The 25618-nt window shown below is 30.5% G+C and overlaps 1 protein-coding gene and 1 long non-coding RNA gene across 2 annotated transcripts; one reads left to right on the plus strand and one right to left on the minus strand.

Moving 5' to 3' along the window:
• Positions 1-4150: 4150 nt before the first annotated feature.
• LOC143043408 (uncharacterized) lies at positions 4151-6427 on the minus strand. Its single transcript, XM_076215725.1, has one exon. It carries the CDS (start codon positions 6388-6390, stop codon positions 4450-4452), a length of 1941 nt encoding a protein of 646 aa, XP_076071840.1. The 5' UTR covers positions 6391-6427; the 3' UTR covers positions 4151-4449.
• Positions 6428-19885: 13458 nt separating this feature from the next.
• Positions 19886-21391, plus strand: LOC143043409 (uncharacterized). Its single transcript, XR_012968371.1, has 2 exons — positions 19886-19999; positions 20353-21391. It is a non-coding gene; the product is annotated as an uncharacterized LOC143043409 (long non-coding RNA).
• Positions 21392-25618: the final 4227 nt, after the last annotated feature.

Consider the following 25618-nt stretch of genomic DNA (forward strand, 5'->3'; position numbering starts at 1 on the left):
AAGAAATTCATATATTACGTCACTTTGTGCGGTTATGGTTTTGGCTAACTCGGCTGTGAATTTTTATGTGCTGGTTTAGGTTATTTTATGTATCTGTTTTTATTGTGTAGTTAGTCATCACTTCGATTTTATCATGTATATCTATTATATAGTCATTTTATAAAACATCACTGGTTGCAAAATTATAAATTATTCGAAATAACAAGGATGTTCTTATTCTAGGCAGAAACCCTAGCCGTATTAGACACAACTTTTTGGAACTTTTGGTCCTCAATGTACTTGTCTTGGTTTTCGAACTTTTTTCATCTGAGCGTCACTGGTAAGCCTTGTGTTGACGAAAGACGCGTCTGACGTATAAGTGTTTTTTAAACCTGGTACCTTTTGTTAGCTATGATTGAAGTGTTTCATTGGACTATATGTTCTATCATTTATTTGTATTGTAGTCCTGTCATGTAATGTTGTCTTTAACTGATATATTTACCATTGCCGTAGAAGCGGGAGGTTTGGCATGCCACAAAACCGGGTTCATCCCACCCTTTTTTCTTAAATTCTCCTGTGCCAAGTCCGGAAAATGGCCATTGTTAAATTGTAATTCGTTTCTGTGTGTGTTAAAGTTTAATTTTGTGTTGCTGTTGTGTCGTAGTTTTCCTCTTATATTTGATGTGTTTCCCTCAGTTTTAGTTTGTAGTCCGAATTTGTTTTTTCTCAATCAATTTATAAATTTCGACAACGGTTTACTACTGTTGCCTTTATTGGAGACATATTTAAAATTTATTGGTAAGACTGTTTATTCATATACAGAAAACTTTGTGATGTATTGTATAAATCAAAATATTCAACTAAATATCAAAATTTGTGTTTTTTTAAAATACGCAATACAAGGGGAGTTAACTCTTTTCGTAAAAAATATATACTGGGCTGATATGAAATATTTCAACTTTTATTTGTAGCTAGAAACAAATCGTTGACAATTTTTTTCCTTTTATTGTTCGTAAAACCTATCTTCTCACAATGTATTTCAAAATTCTATTTCATTAATTTTGTTTATGCACACAAATGTGTTTTTTCATGAACAATCTGACCACATTGAGGCAACTTTCAAATACTCATAGTTTGGATATAATATTATGATTTCACTTCCCCTCACGCATTCACGATGTCCTCAATCAGAACCGATCCCCTCACGCATGTCATAATGAAAATATGAGGTTTTTAGATTTATTAAGATATCGATCAACACCGGACAGCGTACACGCCGCCCAAAACGACATTCATACCCATTGACCGAATAAAAAGTAAATTTGAACTTGAGGGTCTGTAATTAGAACCATTTTAAAATTTAAATGTCACTTGTTTAGGCAAATTCTCGTCCGGCAACTGATTTTGTAGGAGTTCAACTCCACGTACAACAGTAAATGATACATGTATCTCTTCGTTAAAGTATTCACCACAGCATAGCATTCTCCGATTTTCAATATTTTGATCAGTCGAATAAGAAAATTGCGATTTAGAAATGTATATACCTTTCGAAGCGGTGACAATTACCCCACTCAAGCACAACCGGAAAATCCTCTCACGGTTTTCATTGCAGAACCAAATGTTCTGCGTGTGTAGATTACCAGCCGTGACGGATCAACAATTTTATGAATTAATAATTAACTCATCACAAGCCGTAAAGACTTACCTTTGTTTGTTAATCAAGATTTATATGTAAACGTGACTGGTATCAGATGTACATTTAAATTAATCAAATTACTCTGAATATGAAACTTAAATTCTATACCTGTTAAATTTAAAATTTAAAGATAGACGGAGGAACGAGAGCGACATTCAAACCCAAAATCCGTAAATAAACTGTCAATGCCATGGCTAAAACAAAAAAAAAGAAAATACGACAAACGATAATGTAAAAAAAAAACAAAGAAAAGGTAAGTTTGAGCAACACAAAAAGGCACAAGTTATTTGAAGTCCAATATTGTTGTTGACAAATTAATGGAAAAGTCGAATCATAAATAAATACCACCTCCTCATGAACAGATGATACCTTTATTGTATACTTTTTTCTGATTTTATATGCATTTATTTATATTTTCATTAGAATTTGGTTCAGGAACACGAAGAATAAAAAGTTACGTAAACTGAAGTCAAAAAATATTTTTTTCTACTTTCTGTTTGCTGTTTTTACTAGGCCGCACCACTTCCAGTAAACAAGATATCCTTCAATATTCTTGAATTAATATCCCCAAAAGATGCAATATTTTAAAGTCTATATATATGTTTCAATTCAGCATAAACCTATAATCGAACGGCAAAAATTTAGTTCAGAAAAAAAGGCACTATTTTGTTTCCCTCCATGTTTTGACATGCACCGGAAACTGGAGTTGTAACACAAGACAGGTACCTATAACAATAATGACATGTCTTAAAAAAAATCATTTACTTAGTTTCATCAAGTAGCCATATTTGAACATAAAACATGCTATTAAAAGAACTGTTTGGCTATATTAATAAAAATAACCCCACTATGAATGCAGAACCCCTTTCTGAAAACAGGTAAAATCTGGAAATCAGTCATGTATATCAAATGATCTGAAAATCTCATTCTAGTCTATCTTTATGAATGTTTTCTTATTATTTAGATACTGTGAAGCTATACGAGTATGTTTATCTATTATTTTTATTTTTTGCCTTCTGTTTGATTGAAGCACATTCAATAGTTTACCCCTGCCCCTTTTTTCAATGACATCTACCCAAGTGGGCCTCTTGTTTATGTCAAAATTAAAAAACTACCCAAAACTTTTTCATATTGAATAATTTGCTACAATAAAACTATCTGAACACAAGAAAGACCATACCTTTCTCTTTTTTTTTACTATACTGGTCTTAAAACATGTATACTATATCATGGTTTTTAGACTGTACTTGACACACCAATGCATATAAAATTTGAAATAAGATTCAAGAAAAAACAAAATGAATACTCAAGTTAATGTTTTTGGTAAGAATATTGAATATTTGTCACACCTTACCACAAAAATCCTTGTCAAGAAGGATATTTTTAGAAATTTTTTACTTTTTAATTTTTTTTTTTAACCCAAATATAGAAATTTCAGGAAAAGAAGTATATACTCATGAAAAGTTAAAATTTTTTGAAACTCTTTTCACGAAAGTTCATTATATACATATTCTACCTAAATGTCAACAATTGAGCCATAAAAATATTAACCCTAAAGAGAAATGTTATTTTGTATGTAGCTGTCTCTTCAACTTTGCCCAAATTCTAAATAAAACTGTGCTACTAGTATTTTCATCACAAGAAGAAGATTTTATTGAAAAAAAAAAATTTCTATGTTCTCTTAATTTGAAAATCATGTATGTTATACCATCAAAATTTCAATTTGCCTCAAAGTGTTGTGCTTTATATCTATAACTACTTTTGAATAGTTTTTAGTGTAAAAAAGCATAATTATTACATAATTTCAGTTTTTTCAGTGTAACTTGATACCCTATATTTTTTTTCCCTTAAAAAGTCCTTAAATTATGATGTTTTATCATCCTGGGCACACAAAGGTCCACAAGAGCTACTTCCTTGCAGTGGACATATGAAAAAATACCCTATGCAGGTTGCAGTCTTGTAATTGACTGCTCCATAGGCTTACATGCAAAACAGCTGATCGTGGAAATAAAAAAATAAAAAAAGCTACATTGAAAAAAAAAATCGTGTTCATATCATGTATGTTCTGATGTGAAATTGTGATTTAATCGAAAATAGTGGGTCATGACACGAAGAATAAAAAGAAAGGTAAACCTGAAGTCAAAACATATTTTTTCTACTTTCTGTTTGCTGTTTTTACTAGGCTGCACCACTTCCAGTAAACATGATAGCCTTCCCGTTTCCTGGATTGATATCCCTTAAAGATGCAAGATGTTTTTAAAGTCTATATATATGTTTCAATTCCGCATAAACCTATAATCAAACAGAAAAAATTGAGTTCAGAAAAAAATTCAGAAAAAAATGCATTGTTTTGTTTCCCTCCATGTTTTGACATGCACAGGAAACTGGAGTTGTAATACAAACTGGTACCTATTGATAGAATGACCTTTTTTCATTGCATTTCACAGTAGTTGAAATAATAAATAAAAGAACTGCTTTCTTCGCCAAAATGTATAAATAAAAAATCCTCAAACAAATAGAATAAGAACATATTTGAGAACTAAAATGACATAAATACATCAATACATAGCGATCAAAAACGTTACAATTTCAGCGATTATATTTGAAAATGAGCTAGTACTTTGACAATCCTGTTATTATTGCATTCTGCATTATTGAATGGATTTGTATAAAGCATTAAGAATGCTAGAAAACACAAATTATATTTCAACAAAATACTAGTCTGAAATAAGTCTCTCCTGTTGATGCTAGTAGTTAAACTCAATGCATTATCATTACATTAGGCCGATAAACGACAATCTCTTTATAGCAGTATTATATTCATTATTGGGGTAAATATCAACTGACCGCATGAATGCTTGTCGGGCGGATTCATTGTCTCCTAATAACTGTAAAGCTATTCCAAGAATGTTGTAGGCTCCAGAATATAACGGTCTATTGTTTTCAATTAAAAACTTTTCTGCTAGAACAAGCTGAAAAGTCTGTAGACAATCCTGACATCCTATGACATTATTGAGATGATAATGACATAACATTTTTAAAAAATAAGCATAAACTATAGAGGAAATGTAATGTATTCCATTTTCAATTTCCATTTGTAGTTCATTTGGTATTAGCTGAGAGTTTATCGCAAATTTCAAACTATCTATAAACATTATTTTCCATAATTGTACGATACTTGTTTTCTTGGATAATTGCAAGTCGAAAAATCGAAAATGACTACCCGACATATCCATAAGGCATACTTTTTCGGGGGTACATTTCGATATAGAATATGCGATGATGTGTAAAGCATTACTATATTGTTTTGCTTTATAGAAAAACGAAGCTAACATCAGCCATCCAGAAACACTGTCATGATAAATATTTTGCAGGAGAGTACAAAGGCAGGATTTGTATTGTTTGTATTGTTGTTTATTATTATTTCTAGAACTATTCAGTTGAACATACTGAGCATATTGTCCACACAACTTTGACAAGTAGTATGTACACATGTATTTTGGTGAAGATTGATGATAGGAAACTATCTGATGTATTCCTCTTTTGTATACAATAGCGTCCTCCTCAAAAGAATCAGACACTTCAATAGCCAAGTATAATAATTTTGAATTAACAGGTTTTGCTAACTCGATAGTATGCAATGTATGTGGTTCGATATGATTCATCCACATTGATACATGAATGTTAGATATTTGATCTGAAAATAAGATGCATCGCCATCCGTAACTATGCAGGGTATAAAGTTTCCCTAACAATATTTCACGAGCACGTCCCTCTATTTTGTTCTCAAACAAGTTGTTTTCTGGTATGAAGTAATGTAAACAAACTGAATAGTCAACAGAATAAATCAGTCTGCTAAAACATCGCATGAAACAATGTATAAGATTTTCAGGTTTCCATATTGATTGTGGTAATTCCTCTGATATCCAGAAAATAATTGTTTTCAAAAAATATGAACAGAGTAAATTTTCACATTCGATGCAAGTTGCTATTACATGTTTTAAAAGAATTTTCAGGAGGGCATAACATATTAATTGAGTGTGTGTAAACGTATTTATTAGAAATTTTTCACCAACAGAAAAAGAAATTCGCCATTCTATATCCTCTTTTGGCGATCCCTTAACTCCGATTGGGACAAAAAGTACTCCATGTTTGATAATACTTTGTTTGACATTATAACTTGGCCATGAACTATTCGATCTTGTTATCCACTGTGATGCTTGTGATGTCCATGTTCTACAATGTAAGCACTTGGCCTTGTCATACATTCCTTCTTTGTCAGATATACATGGTCCATGAATTACACTATTTGAACATGTATTAGCCAATTGATATTGTTTATATAATGCACTTGATAAATAATGTTTTCCATTAAGTTCCTCAAAGTATTTACACGGATTTTGAGGATTCGTGTGTTTTACATGTTTTACTAGTAACTGAGCGAAACCAGCTTTTACATCATCTGTTTCCATTGACAAAATCACATCACTTGAATTGTTATCCGTTTTAATGTCTTCATCATTTTCATACACCTCAATGTCTTTAGCAGTTACAAACATTAGATCCAAATCACTTCCACTCATATCTAGCCCTTCTCCAAAACTTCCACTTGTGATAACGATATCACGCTTGGTGCTTTTCATTCTATCCCTAACTGCATTCATCAGTCTGATACTTTTAACATGATTCTCTGTTCCAACTATATTCTGACACATATACCGATATAGTGCCAATGATATTAATTTTGTTTTTGTGTCTAAAATAAACATCAAAATGAAATGAGTTATTGTAGGGATTGGAATACATTGTTCATCATATTGATGTTTATATAGAACATGTAAAACTACATGTACTATAATTGCAATGTATCCTTAATATGATGTTGCATGTCAAGAGTATACAAAATACGACTGAGACACTAAATCCTGAACTATGCATCAACAGCATTATTTTTTGGGGATCTCAGATGCTCTGGTAGAATATGTATACCTCGATGGCGTTAGTTAAACCTTTTAAAAGACTGCTTTATTAATTTCTAAAAATCTTTTAAAATTTTTAATGTAGCATAACGGTAATGTGAACAAATAATGTTTTGAGAAATTATAAATATATATTATATACAAATTAATTTAACAGAAACTATTTTTAATAAAATGAACGGTACCAATTTTCTTGCACCAGATGCAAATTTCGACAATACATGTCTCTTCAGTGATGCTCTTGGCCAAAAGTTTTGAAATCCAAAGCTTATATAAAAGATGAAGAGCTATAATCCAATAGGTAAAAAAAGTACAGCCAAATCCGTGAAAGGAATCAGAGCTTTGCATGAGGGAGATACATTCCTTAATTAATAATGATTTCTAATATTTTGTAACAGCAAATTTTAATAACACAAAAAATCCTTATTTTCATGCCAGGACGGAAGTACTGGCTACTGGGCTGGTGATACCCTCGGGGACTAATAGTCCACCAGCAGAGTTATATATATATATATATATATATATATATATATATATATACAAATCAATTTAACAGAAACTATTTTTAAGTTATATATATATATATATATGCACACGTATAAAAATTGCGGTTTTTATCCAACGCAATCATAGGTTTGAACGTAGTTTTCAATTTAGACTCGTTTATTTTTTTTCGTTTGGGCTTGTATCATATTTTCACTCCGGTTTATATGATCCGTTCATCCTACATTGACTCTTAAAATTCAAGAGTCTATCTAAAAATGAGGGTACTTTTTATATGGCCTTCCAAATACCGTTTCGATCCCTTACATCACTGAAAAGACATTTATTGTCAAAATCCGGATCTGGTGTACTAAAAAAATATTGACACCGTATGAATGTGGCATAACATCGTGGTCACAAGTTATTTTTTTCTGTTTAGTATTAAATTTATATTAAGATCCATTTTGTTACATCTTGTGATCAATTTTATTTGGCAATCGCCAATGGCAGTCAGCAGGTTTAAAGAACATCAGTTGTTCGACCTGTTAGTCAAATGCGTTTTGTTTAAATATACTTTTTAACTTTTTTGGTCTTTTGGAAAATGTTGTTTGTGCTGTTTTTAGACCCTTCTACAACGAAATTTGTTTTACATGCACACGTATAGAAATTGCGGTCGTTATCCAACGCAATCATAGGTTTGAACGTAGTTTCAATTTAGACTCAAAGATATATATATATATATATATATATATATATATATATATATATATATATATATATATATATATATATATATATATATATATATATATATATATATAAATACAAATTAATTTAACAGAAACTATTTTTAAGTTTTGTACTAGTACAAAAATGTAGAACAAATGAAGTGCTTGTATGGTTTTCTGATAAAGTTTTATTGAATGAAAAATGAAGGGACACAACGAAATAAAAGTAGCATGTTTATCTATTGTCATAAACATATATAATATAAAATAAAATTAGTAGATTTGGCTAACTAAGTCCTTATTTTTTAATAACATAATAACATAACATTCATTTTTAGTAGAAAATTGTTTTAAAGTTAATTAAGCTCTAATTAAAAATTGTTTGCTAGCCCATCTCTGGGCTTAATGTAAGATAACTCTGGTTAATTTTCTACCCGGTTTATAAGCAGGATAAATGCTGTTTGAGGTTATATGATGCAGATAACTACTTTAGAAAAGGTATCTATGACAGCAAAATGAAACAAGTGTTATCCAGCTGAATATTTTACTTCAAAGCAAAAGAAGATAGATTACATTTTATATATTGTATAACCATAATACTGCTTTAAAATATATATAATTCCTTCCAGAATCAGGATTAATTTGCTTCGAAAGCTTTATCTGTAATCTCACGGTAGATTGCCCCATCACATTAAGTATCTTACCGCCGAGAGGGGTTTCTAATGACCTAGTCTATCCATAGGGATCTTGCAAGGTCAGTTTATATAATACTTACTAAATATCACCAATAACAATATGAAAGAATCTTTATATTGGTGTATAATAATTTAAAACGTTTCAAAACAAATGAAAGGAGTTATAGGTATTGATAAAAACATGAATTTGATAAATCACTAATAAAAACCAAGATGTTTTAAGGATGTTCGCTACTCTGTTAAGAAATAACAAGCTTTTTAAAAGACTATTATGAATTGATGATATATTAATAAAGAAACTAAAAAAGCAGAAAAAAATGGAGGGTCCGTGTGCTTGTTTTCGAGATATAAGCCGTTGAAAATTTTGCGGGAAATAATTCTCTCTAGATTTTTCTTTCACTTAACATTGGCACCTTTCTTGTTTAAAAAACTATGAAAAAATAACAAGGATATCATAAGATTTTGAAATATGGCTTTTTAAATAATATGTAATAAAAATATGAAAAGAAAAGTAGGGGTTAGTAAGCAAAATATTTTAATGTTAATACATGGATAAAACCAGAGGATTCCGAAAATCTGGTAAAATTCAAAAAGTAGATGAGCAAACATCCTTAAATATATGAATTTTGTACCGATTTAAAATTAAATCAAATAACTATACATAAAACAAAAAGTGTGGATCTGTTTAAGGAAGACAATAGACGAATTGATTAGATAGACATTTTGAAATTGGAATATAGTACAAATCGATGTCAATTTTGCATGCAAATGACACATTTAACGAATTAACACAACTTCCATGGTCCAATTTCAATGAAGGTTAAAAGTTATCAATACAATTAACAGTTTTTATAGTGGCTATATGATAGCAAACGTATGTTAATCCACAATAAAGTATACTTGTTTGAGATCTTCTTAAATCTACTCGGGGAAAATGCCCTTCTTGACTTTCATACATGTAGCTCATATTTAAAGTGTTAACACATGAATACAATACGGTTGTTAACATTAAATGCCTCTCACATTATAAGACACAATACAGATCGTATGCCTGAACTTTTCCTCGACAAAAAAATGCAGATTCTTTTAATTATAATAAAAAGTGATATGGGTTTGAAACATTGGACTGTTCTGCCCTGGACATATGTATTCCTATTGGTAGATTTATAATCAGAGTAAACGAATTAGTCTAACTTTATTGTATAAATGAATAACGTAGATACACGCACTTCTTTACGGAACGATCAACTGATACTTTATAGAAAACAACAATCCAAACACCAAGTAAGAACTGATACACTTACATGTTTCTCGACAACATCGACTATAGAAATATGGTTGCCTGGACTACTCCGGTCTGCCAGTAAAACTAAAGCTGAGCGATGGGATTCGACGTTCGTGTCGCACAGCGGGGTACTGTAAATTATTGCGTGCATTTATTGTTTTTGAGAAAAACCTTTTTCACTTATATAATAAATTCAAAATGCGAGAGTTAAAATTATTGCCATTATAATCCTTTCGCATCGTTAATCAAATTTTTTCCTGCTACACAAAATATAAATTTTACAGAGTTTGACAAACTAAAAAAAATAGATAACGTTTTTTGGAAAGAATTTATTTGTGCCTGGAAAAACATGTCAATATTCCGACATCCTCGCTATTTTGAGGAAGTCACATCTTTATCTATATGGAATAATGAGACCATTACAATTGATAACGTCAGTGTTCATTATAAGAGTTGGGAACAAAACGGGGTATGGACTGTGAATGACCTTCTAGATGAGCAAGGAAATATATTGTCTTATCAAGATTTTGAACGGCTATATTCTTTTAAACCCAAATTTTTACAATTTTATGGTATTAAAGTAGCATTTAAAAATGGTTAAAATCTATAGGAATCAACACTGAAAGGGAAAAACAACAACAAGCTTTGTTACATTTTAATATTAACCTTTTTTCAAGTTAAACAAAGGTTCAAAAGACATGTATAATATCTTAAATCATGGTGCGATACCAGTTGTAATAGCAGCTGAGCGAAAACGGGTGGGTATATTTAATAACGTTGTAGGGGATTGGAAAAAAATCCATAACTGTGTCACCAAAATTCCAAAAAATACCAAGCTCTGTTGGTTTCAATACCAAATTATTCACCGTATTTTAGGTACTAATACTTTACTTATACTTTACTTTTAAAGATGAACCGTGTACAGTATAATTTATGTACATTTTGCAAGGAAGAACCAGAAAGCATAGACCACTTATTGTGCAGCTGACATATTGTAGCAGACATTTGGCACTATCTGAATGCCTGGATTTTGAAACAACACATATTAAAATTCCATTAAATGTAGATACATGTATAGTGATCTTAATGATAACTATCAACTAAATTTGATAAAAAATAAAATCATTTTACTAGTAAAGTATCTTATATACAGATCAAAGATGCAAGAGGGAAAATCTCATATAGAGGGACTTAAAAACTATACCAAAGAAAATTTAATTTTAGAAAAAAAACATATTTCCTCAAAAATTATGAGTGTGAAAGATTATAACATGTACTGGAACCCCTGGATAAAGTCATTAACCAATTTAAGGTGGTACCTAACACAACAGGGAGATAACTCTGTAAAATCAGCAGAACGTTTTGATTACGTTGTGTTCTTCAAGGAATATTACGCTTCTCACTGATCAAAATAAGTGTATGTCAAACTGCTACATAACAAGTGTAATTTTTCTGATTAAACGGTTGGTTCAAATGTTTTGAAATTTTTATGTTTTTGCCAAAGTGTCAAAGTAAATACTTTGTCAAAATTTTAAGAAAATTAAATTCGCCAAGTTAATTTTAGTTAAGGTGTTAAGGTACCACCTTAATAGTGAATTAGTATGTATAGATATGCTTAAAATGTAATTTCCATTATCACTATATATTTTTTTATGAAAATGTTATGCTCCATCCATGTTCCGTTATATCATATCGTATTATTAGTATTATTTTTGTTGACTCTAGTTTGCTTGATTATGCTTATTTTTCTTTATTATGTGCCACAATGGATAATTTATATAAATGCCTGTTAATCCACGATGAATAAAAAAAATATATAAAAAAAATAATCCTTTTGTATTATTCGCAATAATAAAAACATCGCTACAATTTCTGAATTTACAGTATATTCAATACACAGATACATCGAGTAGACTTCAATTCCTATGCTGCGTGTACGGAGAGTGATTCAGTACACATAACATTCTGCAGTAAAATGTAAAATAACAAATTTACCGATCTCAAAGGAAAAGTAAAATATGGCAGTCCCTAATCTAATGGCAAAATAAAAAGCGCAAACTCATTAAACGAATGGGAAAAGTTTGTCATATGTTTAATTAGGTGTAAGCATTTCCTTATGTAGAAAGTAGCCGATAAAATATGATGCCTACCCATGTTGAAATGAACAATAAAGTATAACTTTGAATCTCAATAGAAAAAGATTTTTTTTGTATTTCAAAGTTGACCTTTATCACACGTTAGAAAATGTTAGCAGGGCAGTTATTTTATTTATATTATTTAAAGATCATGCAGAATTATCAAATTCAGTATATATCATACCTGTCATCGTAGTTGGTCTGTTACGGTTAACGTAAACATTTATGTTGATGTTTTTATCTGCAATCGTTTGCTATTCTATATAAATATTATTATACCACCTACGCATTACGTATGGCTGTATTTTATAATCACTAACACGTATTATTATTTTTCATTGGATAATATTATCATTTCTACATCTTATTATAAATAGAAGTCACAGTTTAAACTATACATTGAAAATAAACGGAAATAGAATAAAGGTTAGGGAACAACAGAGGAAAAATGTGTTTTAAATATTTATTTTTAAAAAATGACATAAAGAATGGTTCCAACGTCCAACAATTTATACGTTTTCCGTTAAGTAGATAGACATTTAAAAGTCACCCATAATGCAATTCATACAACAATCGATAATCTGATTGACCACTGATGCTCATTTAATATATCTATTTCCAAGAAATGACACTAAAACCGTTGCAAAAGTATCACCATTATCAAACAAAACAAAAAGGTAAACAGTTTTTTGTTTGAAGTATAATTAAATAAAGTAAATGTGAAATTAAAAAGATGCACACACTACAGTTGTTTAAAGTATCGAAATGCATAGACAATGTTTTTGTCATTTCTACATTGTTAGCCATATCCATTAAAGGTCACCATTTGGTTGTCAGTTATGTAGTATGACTGTTGAAAGTAATCTTGAAATTTATAATATTGATTTAAATCTTGATACTTGGTCAATTGAGGTGTTTCTATGATTTCATAAAATGTTGGCATTGAAATATTTGACCAAGCTTACAAATAATTGATATGAGTCCGGGATTTACACAAAAAATAGTTTACACACAATTACATCGTTATGAATCATATTTTGTAGTAAAATATCTTAACAAGGAAATACTGTGTTTCACATCTACAAAGAAATTCAAGATCCTAAAATACAACATTAGAAATTTACAGTAGAATTCAAGAAAACATCGACAACATCATGACCTGAAAAAGGCTAACAGATAGAGAACAGAAAACAAAACACTGTGTTCCAATTTCACTGATCGAGGAAAACCTTCGTATTATTTTGTTTTAAATTCCTAAAGAAAATTTTCGAAATTTTCAAATTTCAAATATTTATATATACTCTTTACCTTGATATGCACACAGCAAATTAATAATCATATATAAATAAAGACATCTTTAGAAAAAGTCAATTATGTAAACGTAATGTTGTATACTAGTATATCATTTAAGTGAAGGATCATACAAAATTACAACTTAAGTTTCTGATAGAAGAACAAATAAGAATGTTAATAAGAAAATATTTTCATAAGGTCGGCATATATAAGGACAATAGTAAATTGTAGACCTAATAATACATACACAGTTACTAAAGAATCCCGAGAAATATACTGAGAGATACCAACAACCAGAGAACCCACCAACACCTAATTGATCTATAAAACAAAACCTAGAAATACATACAACGTTCAACGTACATATGAACAGAATGTGGTATGACGGCCAATGAGACAACTCTTAACAATAGACCAAATGACACAGAAATTAGCAATTATAGGTCACAATTCATCCTTTCCGTATTTAAACTACACGTCGCAAACATGTAACACACAACAGAATAGACGCACAATGCAAGCTTAAAACAGGATAACCACAAACTAGAACGAAGAAATTAAAAAAAAACAATTATTTGGCACATGGATTATAATCAGGTATGTTAAGCATTGCTAACTTCTTGTACACTTTTTATCAGAAACTTTCAGTATGTTATATTATATTATGAACACAAGGAAAAAGATATATTTAAACAATACATCTAGTTTTCAATTATCTTTTAACAGGAAATTTTCACTTCCACTTAAACTAATAATAAATATACTTGTATTCATATTCGCCCAAGACGTATAACAAAGAAAGCATTTTTGCTTTTATAAAGTATATTTAAAAAAAACCCCCAAATTTTCTCATGTACATTTTCACACGATTTATCGATTGTTTTTTGTTTGCTTTAGATAAGTGGCAAACACTTTGTGTTTGTTTAAATTTACGTTGTTTTTACATAAACGAAGCAGGAAGATATTATTTCTTAACACACGAAACTAACTTTACTTTACACCCACATCAGATAATTATTTATCTTTTCCTTTCACATGATTCTGAATCATTCTCGTAAGTTGTTAGTACTTTTGATCTGATCTCCATTTCTGACAATACTGAAAATTGATTAGAATTTCCCTTTAATATGTAAACATACCATTTATCTTCGTATATGGACATTTAAGTAAGTACAGTTATAAGTATATTGTACCCATGTTTTTTTTCAAAGTTAACTTAAGTTGTTGATCTTCACAAGAAAACAATTCAAATGTCTTTGTCTTTATTTTTATTTATTTTAGGTTTCTTTGTTATTTTCTTCCTTCCTAAATTTTGCCGCCCTATTAATTATCCTATTGTGAACATTTTCTCCTGTTTAAGACAGTTTACGCTTTGTTGTCATATGAGATGCAGTTTGCCTTAATCTGCTGACGTATTATTACATCGTTAGTAATTTCTCCCCATATATTGTGCAAATCACATTTCTAAGCTGCATTATTAATGATGAATATAGAGAAATTGATCAATAAGCACAGGAGGGTAAAATGATTAAATATGATTATACATAAGTCCGTCCATTTTTACAGAAGTTAACGTAGTGTTTACACACAGTTTTGTCTACACAAAGTTTTTGACGCAATTTTACAAAAAATGAGACGAAAGACACACGATTTGAATTGATTTTCTTGATAGATATATGTAAACAGTTTCAGAACTGATACCACTTCAAGCAATTTAAATTCTACTTCTGGCTATTTTTTTTGGGGGAGGGGGGTATGTAACAACTGCCCCTTTCTCCTTTTTTGCAATATGTTATAACAAAAAAAAATGCAGATTTTTGCAATGGATACATAAAAACAGAAATTTTATTTTACTATTTTAACTTGTAGATACGAAACATGTAGGATGTATTTTACATACGCACACATATGACACAAAAGTAAGCTTGACTTGCAAGAAAGAAAGGAAAAGGAGAGGATAAAATTTATGAGATTAATTTTTAATATTTTTTCCAAACTGTTCATTGATACCCTTCATTAACACTTTTACGTTTGACGCCAGTTATTTTGATAACTTTTGTTACACGTTCTGACGTCACTTATATGTTCTGAACACATTAAACAATCATAATACGATAGTTGTGGAGCTAAGCAGAATAAAATTGGTACAATGGAGTACTCTTATGACCATTTTCAGTTGCTAGATTTTCTTTTTTTTCTCAATTATTTCATTTATTTGTTTATAGTTTGGCATAGAATAAAGCAGTTGATGAACATTGTCTGCATGCTCATAAATGTTTATTTAATACGGTTCATTATCCCCAACAAAGCAACACAACATAAGAGAACACAATACAATGTATGCATGGGCCTATCCCAAGTCTGAAACCTTTAATTCACTGGTTGTCGTCAGTTGTTGTGTTTCATATCTGCTTATCGTTCATGTTTATGTTATACACACATATATATATACAACTCGTCTAAACATCAACCCAACAATGTTAGATCTGTAAATTTGCTTTCGCAAATTTGTTTGTTCTTCCCTCGCCAGGATTCGAACCCATGCTACTGAGATATCGTGACACCTAATCGCCTGCACTGTAGCCGTCCCGCTAGACCACACGACCACCTGGGCTTCACAATAATAAAGCTTTCAGTGGCCGTGTGTTACCTGTCCTCGTCAGTTGTAATCTAGCGTCGTACTACAGTACATGATATATTAGGAATGGAGATGTTATTGTTACAGATCAGCTAAATTATCTATAGTAAAGGATCCTACAAATTAATGCAAGATACAGTCACAGAAAATAATTATATTTATAAGTACGTCTGAGTCAGTGACAACTCTACAACAGATTTATCAATCGGATCATCAGTAATGATGGTGATACATGGCTGTGTACATTATGTATATACAACTCGTCTAAACATCAACCCAACAATGTTAGATCTGTAAATTTACTTTCGCAAATTTTTTGTTCTTCCCTCGCCGGGATTCGAACCCATGCTACTGAGATATCGTGACACCTAATCGCCTGCACTGTAGCTGTATATTTATGTATACGAGTCTAAATTGAAAACTACGTTCAAACCTATGATTGTGTTGGATAAAAACCGCAATTTTTATACGTGTGCATGTAAAACAAATTTCGTTGTAGAAGGGTCTAAAAACAGCACAAACAACATTTTCCAAAAGACCAAAAAAGTGAAGAAGTATATTTAAACAAAACGCATTTGACTAACAGGTCGAACAACTGATGTTCTTTAACCCTGCTGACTGCCATTGGCGATTTCCAAATAAAATTGATCACAAGATGTAACAAAACGGATCTTAATATAAATTTAATACTAAACAGAAAACAATTAACTTGTGGCCACGATGTTATGCCACAAACATAAGGCGTTAATATTGTTTTGTACACCAGATCCGGATTTCGACAATAAATGTCTTTTCAGTGATGTTAGGGATCGAAACGGTATTTGGAAGGTCATATAAAATGTACCCTCATTTTTAGATAGACTCTTGAATTTTAAGAGTCAATATAGAATGAACGGATCATATAAACCGGAGGGAAAACAGGATACAAGCCCAAACGAAAAAATATAAACGAGTCTAAATTGAAAACTACGTTCAAACCTATGATTGCGTTAGATAAAAACCGCAATTTTTTGTACGTGTGCATGTAAAACAAATTCCGTTGTAGAAGGGTCTCAATACAGCACAAACAACATTTTCCAAAGACCAAAAAAGTGAAGAAGTATATTTAAACAAAACGCATTTGACTAACAGGTCGAACAACTGATGTTCTTTAACCCTACTGACTGCTATTGGCGATTGCAAATAAAATTGATCACAAAATATAACAAAATGGATCTGAATATAAATTTAATACTAAACAGAAAACAATCAACTTGTGGCCACAATGTTATGCCACAAACATTAGGTGTTAATATTTTTTGTACACCAAATCCGGATTTCGACATCCAACAGTTTTCAAATACATTAAGAAAAAAAATCTGATAACAGACCAATAAGGCAGGAACGTGATGTTCAGTGGTTGTCGTTTGTTGATGTAATTCAACAATGTTTCTCGTTTTTCTATATAGATTAGATAGTTGGTTTTCCTGTTTGAATGGTTTTACACCAGTCATGTTTTGGGAGGGGTGGGGGTGGGTCTTAGTAGCTTGCTTTGAGTGTTGTCCCAAGGCACTCTTACCGCATATTCTTATATCTAACTAATATGTATACTGACAAGCCATTTTAATTACACTGGTAAAATGAAATGTGTCAGATTTTTTGAAAATAATTTATTCAATGAGGTATTTAAATGGTTTAACAGAGACACATCTTATTCATGACTCTCAATTTTCAAAACTGTCAAACTGTTTAGCATTTAAAGGGGTTAATATATATTAAACTAAAGTGTGATTACGTATAAGCTTCATTGTTTGAGTTAATCGTAATTCAGTTTTCTGTTCAAACGTAAAATTAAAACTAGACAAAAAAACGGAAGTCCAAATCTTTATTTAGAGGTAGAATGTTTTTTTTTCTAAACATATTCCTTTTGTAGATTACAAACTACACACATGTGTGAACAAAACTGATAAAAACTTTTTAAATCATTAAGAACTGAAACGAGACGTTGAAAAGTTTGCCACACGGATACTTTGCTATTACCAACATCACCAAATGTAACTGCAATCGACAAAATCAATATTGAAAAAACATTTTGTGTTTTCGCAAATTATTTTTGAATTGCAATAATTCAATATGACTTGTATATTATCTATAACATCAATCAATGGAAATACATCTATAAGGGAAAATTCCATTTCCATTGTCCTCTCTTAAAAAATGATCGGACGTGATAAATGATCACAGGATAAATTATATTAAACTTCCAAATGGAATGTTTCTTTCAAAATGTACTTGAATCAGCTCGTAACTTACCATTTTTGTTCACTTGTCAATTGTATTTACCAAACATGCACAGTTACAACTTTTTTTCCTCTTTTTTTTTTGTTTTTTCTTTTGTCTCCAGCTCAAAAGTATGAAAGACTATATATTGCTGATGTAAATAGTATCATACAGATGTTTGTAAATTTCGATATAAAATTCGAAGTAACGTTCTGTATAGGTAAGGAGCCACGTCAAATGGATACCACCAAAACAGACTAAACAGTAAAAGTAATAGTCATTAAGACAAATAAAATAATACTTTAACAACCTACAAAGATTATAAACAACGTCAGTAATCAGATTATATACTTCAAGTCCATCGTGTATATTTTGTGAAGTTGATACAGAATATTTATCAACAAGGTCAAACAGACCGATATGTATACTAGTTAAGCATTTTAATTAAACTGTTGAATAACCTGAAAAATTTCAGATTTTATAAATTAATCTATTTAATGAGGTTATTAGATGGGTTTCACAGACACAAATCTTATGCATGCCGTTCGATTTTCCAAACTATCAAACTGTTGATATATTAAACTAAAGTGTGGTTAGGTATAAGGTTGGTTATTTGAATAAACCGTAACTCAGTTTTCTGTTCAAAAGTTATAATGAAAACTAGAATGAAGTTAATATCTTTAGTTTTTGGCAAATTGCTGATTTTTCCTAAACATATTCCATTCCTAGATTACAAACTACAAACATGAGTGTACAAAACTGATCCAAATTATTTAAATCATTAAGAACTGAAACAGGACGTTTAAAATTATTACACACGGATACTTTATCATTACCAACATGACCAAATGCAACTACATTCAACAAAATTAATATTAAGAAAAACACTCTGTGTGTCCGCAAATAACTTTTGAATATAACTAGTATTTATTTACAACATTTATAGATGAAAAATCATCTCAAACTGAAAATCCCAATTTTTTTTACTGAATGAACAATTGACAGACGTGTTCAATTATCACAGGACAAATTATATGTAAATCCCACATGAAATACGTCTCTGAAAATGTTCTTAAATCAACTTGCATCAATTCACCATAGCATTTCTTTCATCAATCATGCACATGTGTATCCATTACAACTTGTTTACAGTCTGTCTTTTCCTCTTTTTTTGTCTGCAAGAAAGTATGCTTGACAATATATGGCTGATGTAAACAGCATTATACAGATTTTCTTAAGTTTGAAATAAAGTTCGAAGTAGAATGAATAGTCTTTAAAATCAAGTCAGTTTAAAGACATTTATATATCATTATGACTTATCGGTATTATCATTCTGTATTCATTCAATAAAATAGATAACGAGTTATTAGTATATCTATCGTTGAAAGATTGATATATTTCAATTTTTCTGTCATAAGGAAAACAATGTAGAACCAATCTATATTAAGGCAAATATGTATGCATTACTAGGAATGAATGGACAAGAAACAAATTAAAAAACTGAATACCACTGTATTCATTTTTCCACAGTTCATTTATTTTCTATTTTCTCAGTCTTTTATGACCTTAACTCATATTACTTTTCAAATTGCAGAAAACAGGAATGGTTAATACTAGATCTCCTCTCGTAATAACCAACAATCAATGCAATCAATACTGTAATACTGAAACTAAATATTATCAATACTAATCTATATTTTCTAAATAAGGTCATTCTCACCAGGACAATGATATATTGTGGGTTTTTTTTATGCGGACAAAGAAAATATCATAAAATCTATACTCCGACATAATGCCATTAAAGCTAAACAGACCAGAGAAAATGGCAGGTGAGAGAGTTAAGACATACATTTCACTAAGAAATGTTCTAATTGTTTTCGACTTCTACATTTTAAAAAAAAGACATATTTTTTCTTGGTCTTTTATCTTCGACTTGGGAGAATGGCTATCACTTTGGTATCATTTTCATCACTATTGAAATGTTTAAAAGCAATTATGTTAATACAATCAACAGAGTCATTGCACAATCTCGTACATTTTTAAGTACCTTTGATAACTATTTAAGAAAAACTGTCATCGCAACATCTCATTGAAGTTAATAGCAATTGTAGTTAACAAATATTTGGCGAATATTATTTGTTATTCCCTTACGCTTAATATTTTATCTATTCATGTATTTCAGACACAGACACGAAAGCCATATCATTAGCACTATATCGTTATATGTGTCATAATATAGTTGGATCAGAGAATCATGTAAAAACACTCATGAATGCAGATAATATGAAAAGCACCATGCGTGATACTGTTATCACAAGTGGAAGTTTTTGAGAAGGGCTTGAGATGAGAGGAAGTGATTTGGATCTAATGTATGTAGCTAAATCCATGGAGATTGATGAGGACATTAAAACGGCTTACAATTCAAATGTTGCGAATTCTTTAATGGAAACAGATGATGTAAAACCTGGTTTCACTCAGTTGCTAGTAAAACAAACGTACCCTTAATTTCTATGTACATTATTTGAGGAACTTAACGGAAAAAATTACTTCTCAAGTGCATTATATATGAAAGAGCTCTTGGTTCATACAGGTACTGTAATTCATGGACCATGTATATCTGACAAAGAAGGATTTTTTGACAATGCCGTATGCTTACATTGTGCAACATGGATATCACAGGTATCACAGTGGATAACAAGATCAAGAAACTCATGGCCAAGTTATCATGTCAAACACAGTATTATACAGCATGGGGTACTTTTTGTACCAATCGGAGTTAAAGGATCGCCAAAAGAGGATATAGAATGGCGAATTTCTTTTTCTGTTGGTGAAAAATTTCTAAATAATACTTTTACACACACTCAATTAATTTGTTATGCCCTCCTAAAATTTCTTTTGAAAGACGTAATAGCAACCTACACCGAATGTGAAGATTTTCTGGATATCAGAAGAATTACCACAATCTATATGGAAACCTGAAAATTTCATACATTGTTTTATGCGATGTTTTATCAGGCAGATATATTCCGTTGACTAATCAGTTTGTTTACATTACTTTATACCCGAGAACAACATGTTTGAGAACGAAATAGAGGGACGTGCTCGTGAAATACTGTTAAAAAAATGTATACCCTGCACAGTTACGGATGGCGATGCATCTTATTTTCATATCAATTTTCTGATTTTCATGTATCAATGTGGATGAATAAAATCAAACCGCACACATTGCATACTATCGAGTTTGCAAAAACACCTAATTCAAAAGTGTTATATTTAGTAAATGATATGGGTAATGTTACTGGACAAGACACTTATACATACACAAAAGGAATACACCAGATAGTGTCCTGTTACCGATCACTAGTAAAATATTTATGTACATACTACTTATCATTGTGGTGTGAAAAACATGCACAGTCTATTCCAATGAATAGATCTAGAAGTAGTAATAAACACCAACACACACGGTATAACTCCTGTCTTTGTACTTTGTTACAGAATATTTATCATGACGCTGTTTTTGGATGGCTGATGATAGCTTCGTTCTTATATAAGTCACAAGAATACAGTAAAGCATTACATTTCATCATTTATTCTTGGTCAAAATGTACTCTTAAAAAACTACATTGCTTCATGGATATGTCGGGTAGTCGTTTGCAATTACCCGAATTTCATTTAATTCACAGAAAAAGTTATGTACAAATTTGGAAAAAAATGCTTGTAGATATTATGAAATTTACAAGTAACTCATTGCTTAAACCACATGAACTACAAATGGAAGTGAAAAATGGAATATATTTTATTTCCTCAATAGTGTATGCTCATTTTCTAAATTTGTTATGTCATTATCATTTCAATAATGTCGGACAATGTCAGGATTGTCTCCATACTTTACAACTTGTCATAGCAGAACACTTGATAGACAAAAAAACAAAATAAATATATCTAAAAAAAAGTATGAAAAAAATTTCCACAAGTCAAATGACCAATGAACGACGATTTGCACGATTATGCAGAATGCATGCCTATGACTGGTTCTGGTTAAAAAATAAATGACAGTTTACAAAACATGAGAAGGTAAGAAAACAGTTAATCGATTTGTACCATCGTGAAATTATGAGGCCGTCAAGAAATGAACTTTGTGATAATTTGAAAACCACATACAAATAATTCCATAAACAAGTTCATACTCTTATACATCTATATAACGTAGGTAGAAACAATATCCAAAATGTCATATTTCATGTATTTTGTACCTGCAGTTATTCAAATGTGTCAAGAATTCAAAGGAAATCGTCATTATAAGTATGAATTGAGAATTACCAAATCGTTAATAAAATGTATGAGAATATTTAGCTGGACCTCGTTAATACACTTATATAAACATTGAGCATGCTGAAAAAGATTCTCTTGATCTCAAAAACTAATTGTGCTAATGAAAGTATCACTATGAAATGTCTAATCCCGTCATTAAGTTCACCAACTGCAATAAAAGGATTCCGAGAATCCATTAAAAATACTTTGGGTCAATATCATAGTTAATTGTGTTTGGAGATCGCATTTGAACGGTGCATTTCAAAGATTTTAACAAAATACATCTCCTAAACTGTAAATATAAAACAACTACATGGACTATGTGTGTAGTTGAACTGTCATAATTGAATACAAGCATTACATGTTTTCGCTTCATAATTACACTTAAAGTGACCAAGGAAACAGGCGAATTGTATCATATTGTTGAGGTATATATTAAACCTTCTACGGAAAAGGTACTCTGGATAACGTGTCGTGTTGCTCATTACACACCCGGTAAATAGTCTAATTCGGTAGATCACATTCGTAAAAAGGGAAAGGGATTGTAGTTACGACATCTGGAACATATCATATATCATCTGTCACACGGTTATTCCATAACGGTCAACCAACTCTTGATGGCGTCCGGAATATTAACGAAGGGATAATTTCACTATTTGGAACTCTTGGTTCTCAAAGTTCGTGTGACAAAAAGTTTGAGAAAAACAATTACGGACCAATGATTGGTATTTAAATGATAATGGGGACTATTATACAAAACACAGCCCACAAAACAGAATATTGATGTTCTTATAGACCCCCATTGAGGGCTATTTCGATCTTCAGTTATCCAAAATAAATTGTATTGAGCATTATCATTCATATTTACAAAATCCACAGGGACCCAAATAGGAAACTATACAGCTTACTGAGAAGTGTTATTAATTGTAGAGCAAATAAGATCAGAAATAACACGTTAACATATTATCGAGGTTAATGTGCATATATATACTATGAAAATTATTTTGATTTTTTTGTGCAACATAAATTTGGAATTGTGAAAAGCATGGATAGTTTTAAAATGGGCTGACAAGGGCGAAAAAGTTCAGGACGGAATTAGATATCGAAGACACATAAAAGAAATCCAAACAAAGACAGATAAATTTGTTTCTTGTGAAGATCGACAACTTAAATTTTATTTTCAGATAATATATGCTATTCTGTTAATTTTGAATATATTTAAAAACGATAAGTACAATTTACTTATAATTCTATTTACTGAAATATACATATAAGGATATTTATGTTATGTTTACACATTAAAAGGAAGCATTTAGCAATTTTTAGGATGGTCACAAATAGAGATTGGATCAAAAGTACGAACCACTTACGACAATGATTCAGGATCATGTGAAAGGAAAATGAAAATTATATATGATGTAAATGTAAAGTAAAGTTAGTTTCGTGTGTTTTAAAGAAATAATATCTTCCTGCTTTCGATTATATAAAACGATATAAACTTTAAAAATACAAAGTGCAAACGACGTGCTTGCTATAAATAAAGCCAGGTTCTATCCTTTATCTTCTACATTTGAAAATGCCTGTTCCAAGTGAGGAAATTACAGTTGTTGTCCATTCGTTTGATGTGTTTTATCATTTTGTTTTGTCATTTGATTTGGAACTTTTCGTTTTGAACTTTCCTCGGAGTTCAGTTTTTTTGTGATTATACTTTTTACGAAAGTAGATGAAATCTCAAAAAATCTGAAGTTAACTTTAATGTATTTTTGTTTTATCCATATATCTAAATATAGCTTCATATTATTGCATTACAACTATTATCATATTGTAGTAATGCAAACGTTTCGTATCATACTTAAAATAAAACTAAGCGTTTGTGGTCTGTTCTTTGTGTGATAATTTTGTCTGTCTTTGGTTTATTTTATCAGTTTTTATAGTTACTTTCCTTTTTTAAATCTTACTTGAAGCTCGATTTGTATGTAACTGTATGTAAGCTTATCTGGCCTGAAGTTTCAAATGAGCTTTTCTTATCACTTGGTGTCCGGCGTCGTCGTTGTCAGTGGTCGTCATTGTCGTCGTCGTCGTCGTCGTCCGTCGTCATAAACTTTTACAAAAATCTTCTGCTCTGAAACTACTGGGCCGAATTTACAAAGCTTTCCCACAATCAATATTAGGATGTCTAGTTTATAAAAATTGTGTGCGTTTACCCCCCCCCCCCCCCACCACGCCAACCAACATGACTGACATGGCTAAAACGGAACATAGGTGTTAAATGTATTTTTTTTGGCTTTTATCTCTGAAATTGAAGCATTAAGAGCAAATATGACATGGGGTTAACATATTACCAGGTTAAGATATATCTCCACTGAAATTTCTATACGAATCCGACATGCCGGTTTTGGTTGCTGTCCCTGAATTGTTAATTTGATTAAATTTAACAGTTTTTGGCTATCATTTTGAATACTTTTATAGTTAGAGATAAACTTTACACAGCCATAATGGTAAAAATAGATCTACAAATAAGTCAACTTAATCAAAATTGTCAATTCATCCTTTTTGCCCTTTCAAGCTAGATGTAGATCATAAGTATAATTTTTTTGAAACAGAATTTTTTATAATTTGGCATAATGAAGATTTTACTATGCTTTTTTCAAAAATATAATAAAAAGTATGGGCCACCGTGCCATTTAGCATGCTATGAGTCGATAAAAAAAATGCATAAATTTGGAGAGATTATTCATGAAAATACACATTTGTGAGCATAAAAAAATTCTATGAGATAGAATTTTGAAATAAATTGGGAGAAGATAGGTTTTATAATATGTTATAAGAAAATAAGAAGAAAAAATGGTGTTACCGAACTTGTTTTCAAGCTACAAGAAAAAATAAAAAAAATCCTTATTAGTCCAGTATAGTTTGTTATTAAAAGAGTTATCTCCCTTTAAATGGCTCATTTGAAAAAAAATATTCTAAAAACAAACAATAATGATATTTATTAAAATATTTTGAATAATACAATACATCACCAAGTTTAATTTATATAAATGAACAGTTTAACTATTTAATTGCACAGATTTGGGCAAATAACTAGACTGATTTTATACTGTGAGTGTACAATTCAAGATGGCGGTATACTA

Source organism: Mytilus galloprovincialis, chromosome 8 (genome assembly GCF_965363235.1).
Source record: "Mytilus galloprovincialis chromosome 8, xbMytGall1.hap1.1, whole genome shotgun sequence".
NCBI classification, from domain to species: domain Eukaryota; kingdom Metazoa; phylum Mollusca; class Bivalvia; order Mytilida; family Mytilidae; genus Mytilus; species Mytilus galloprovincialis.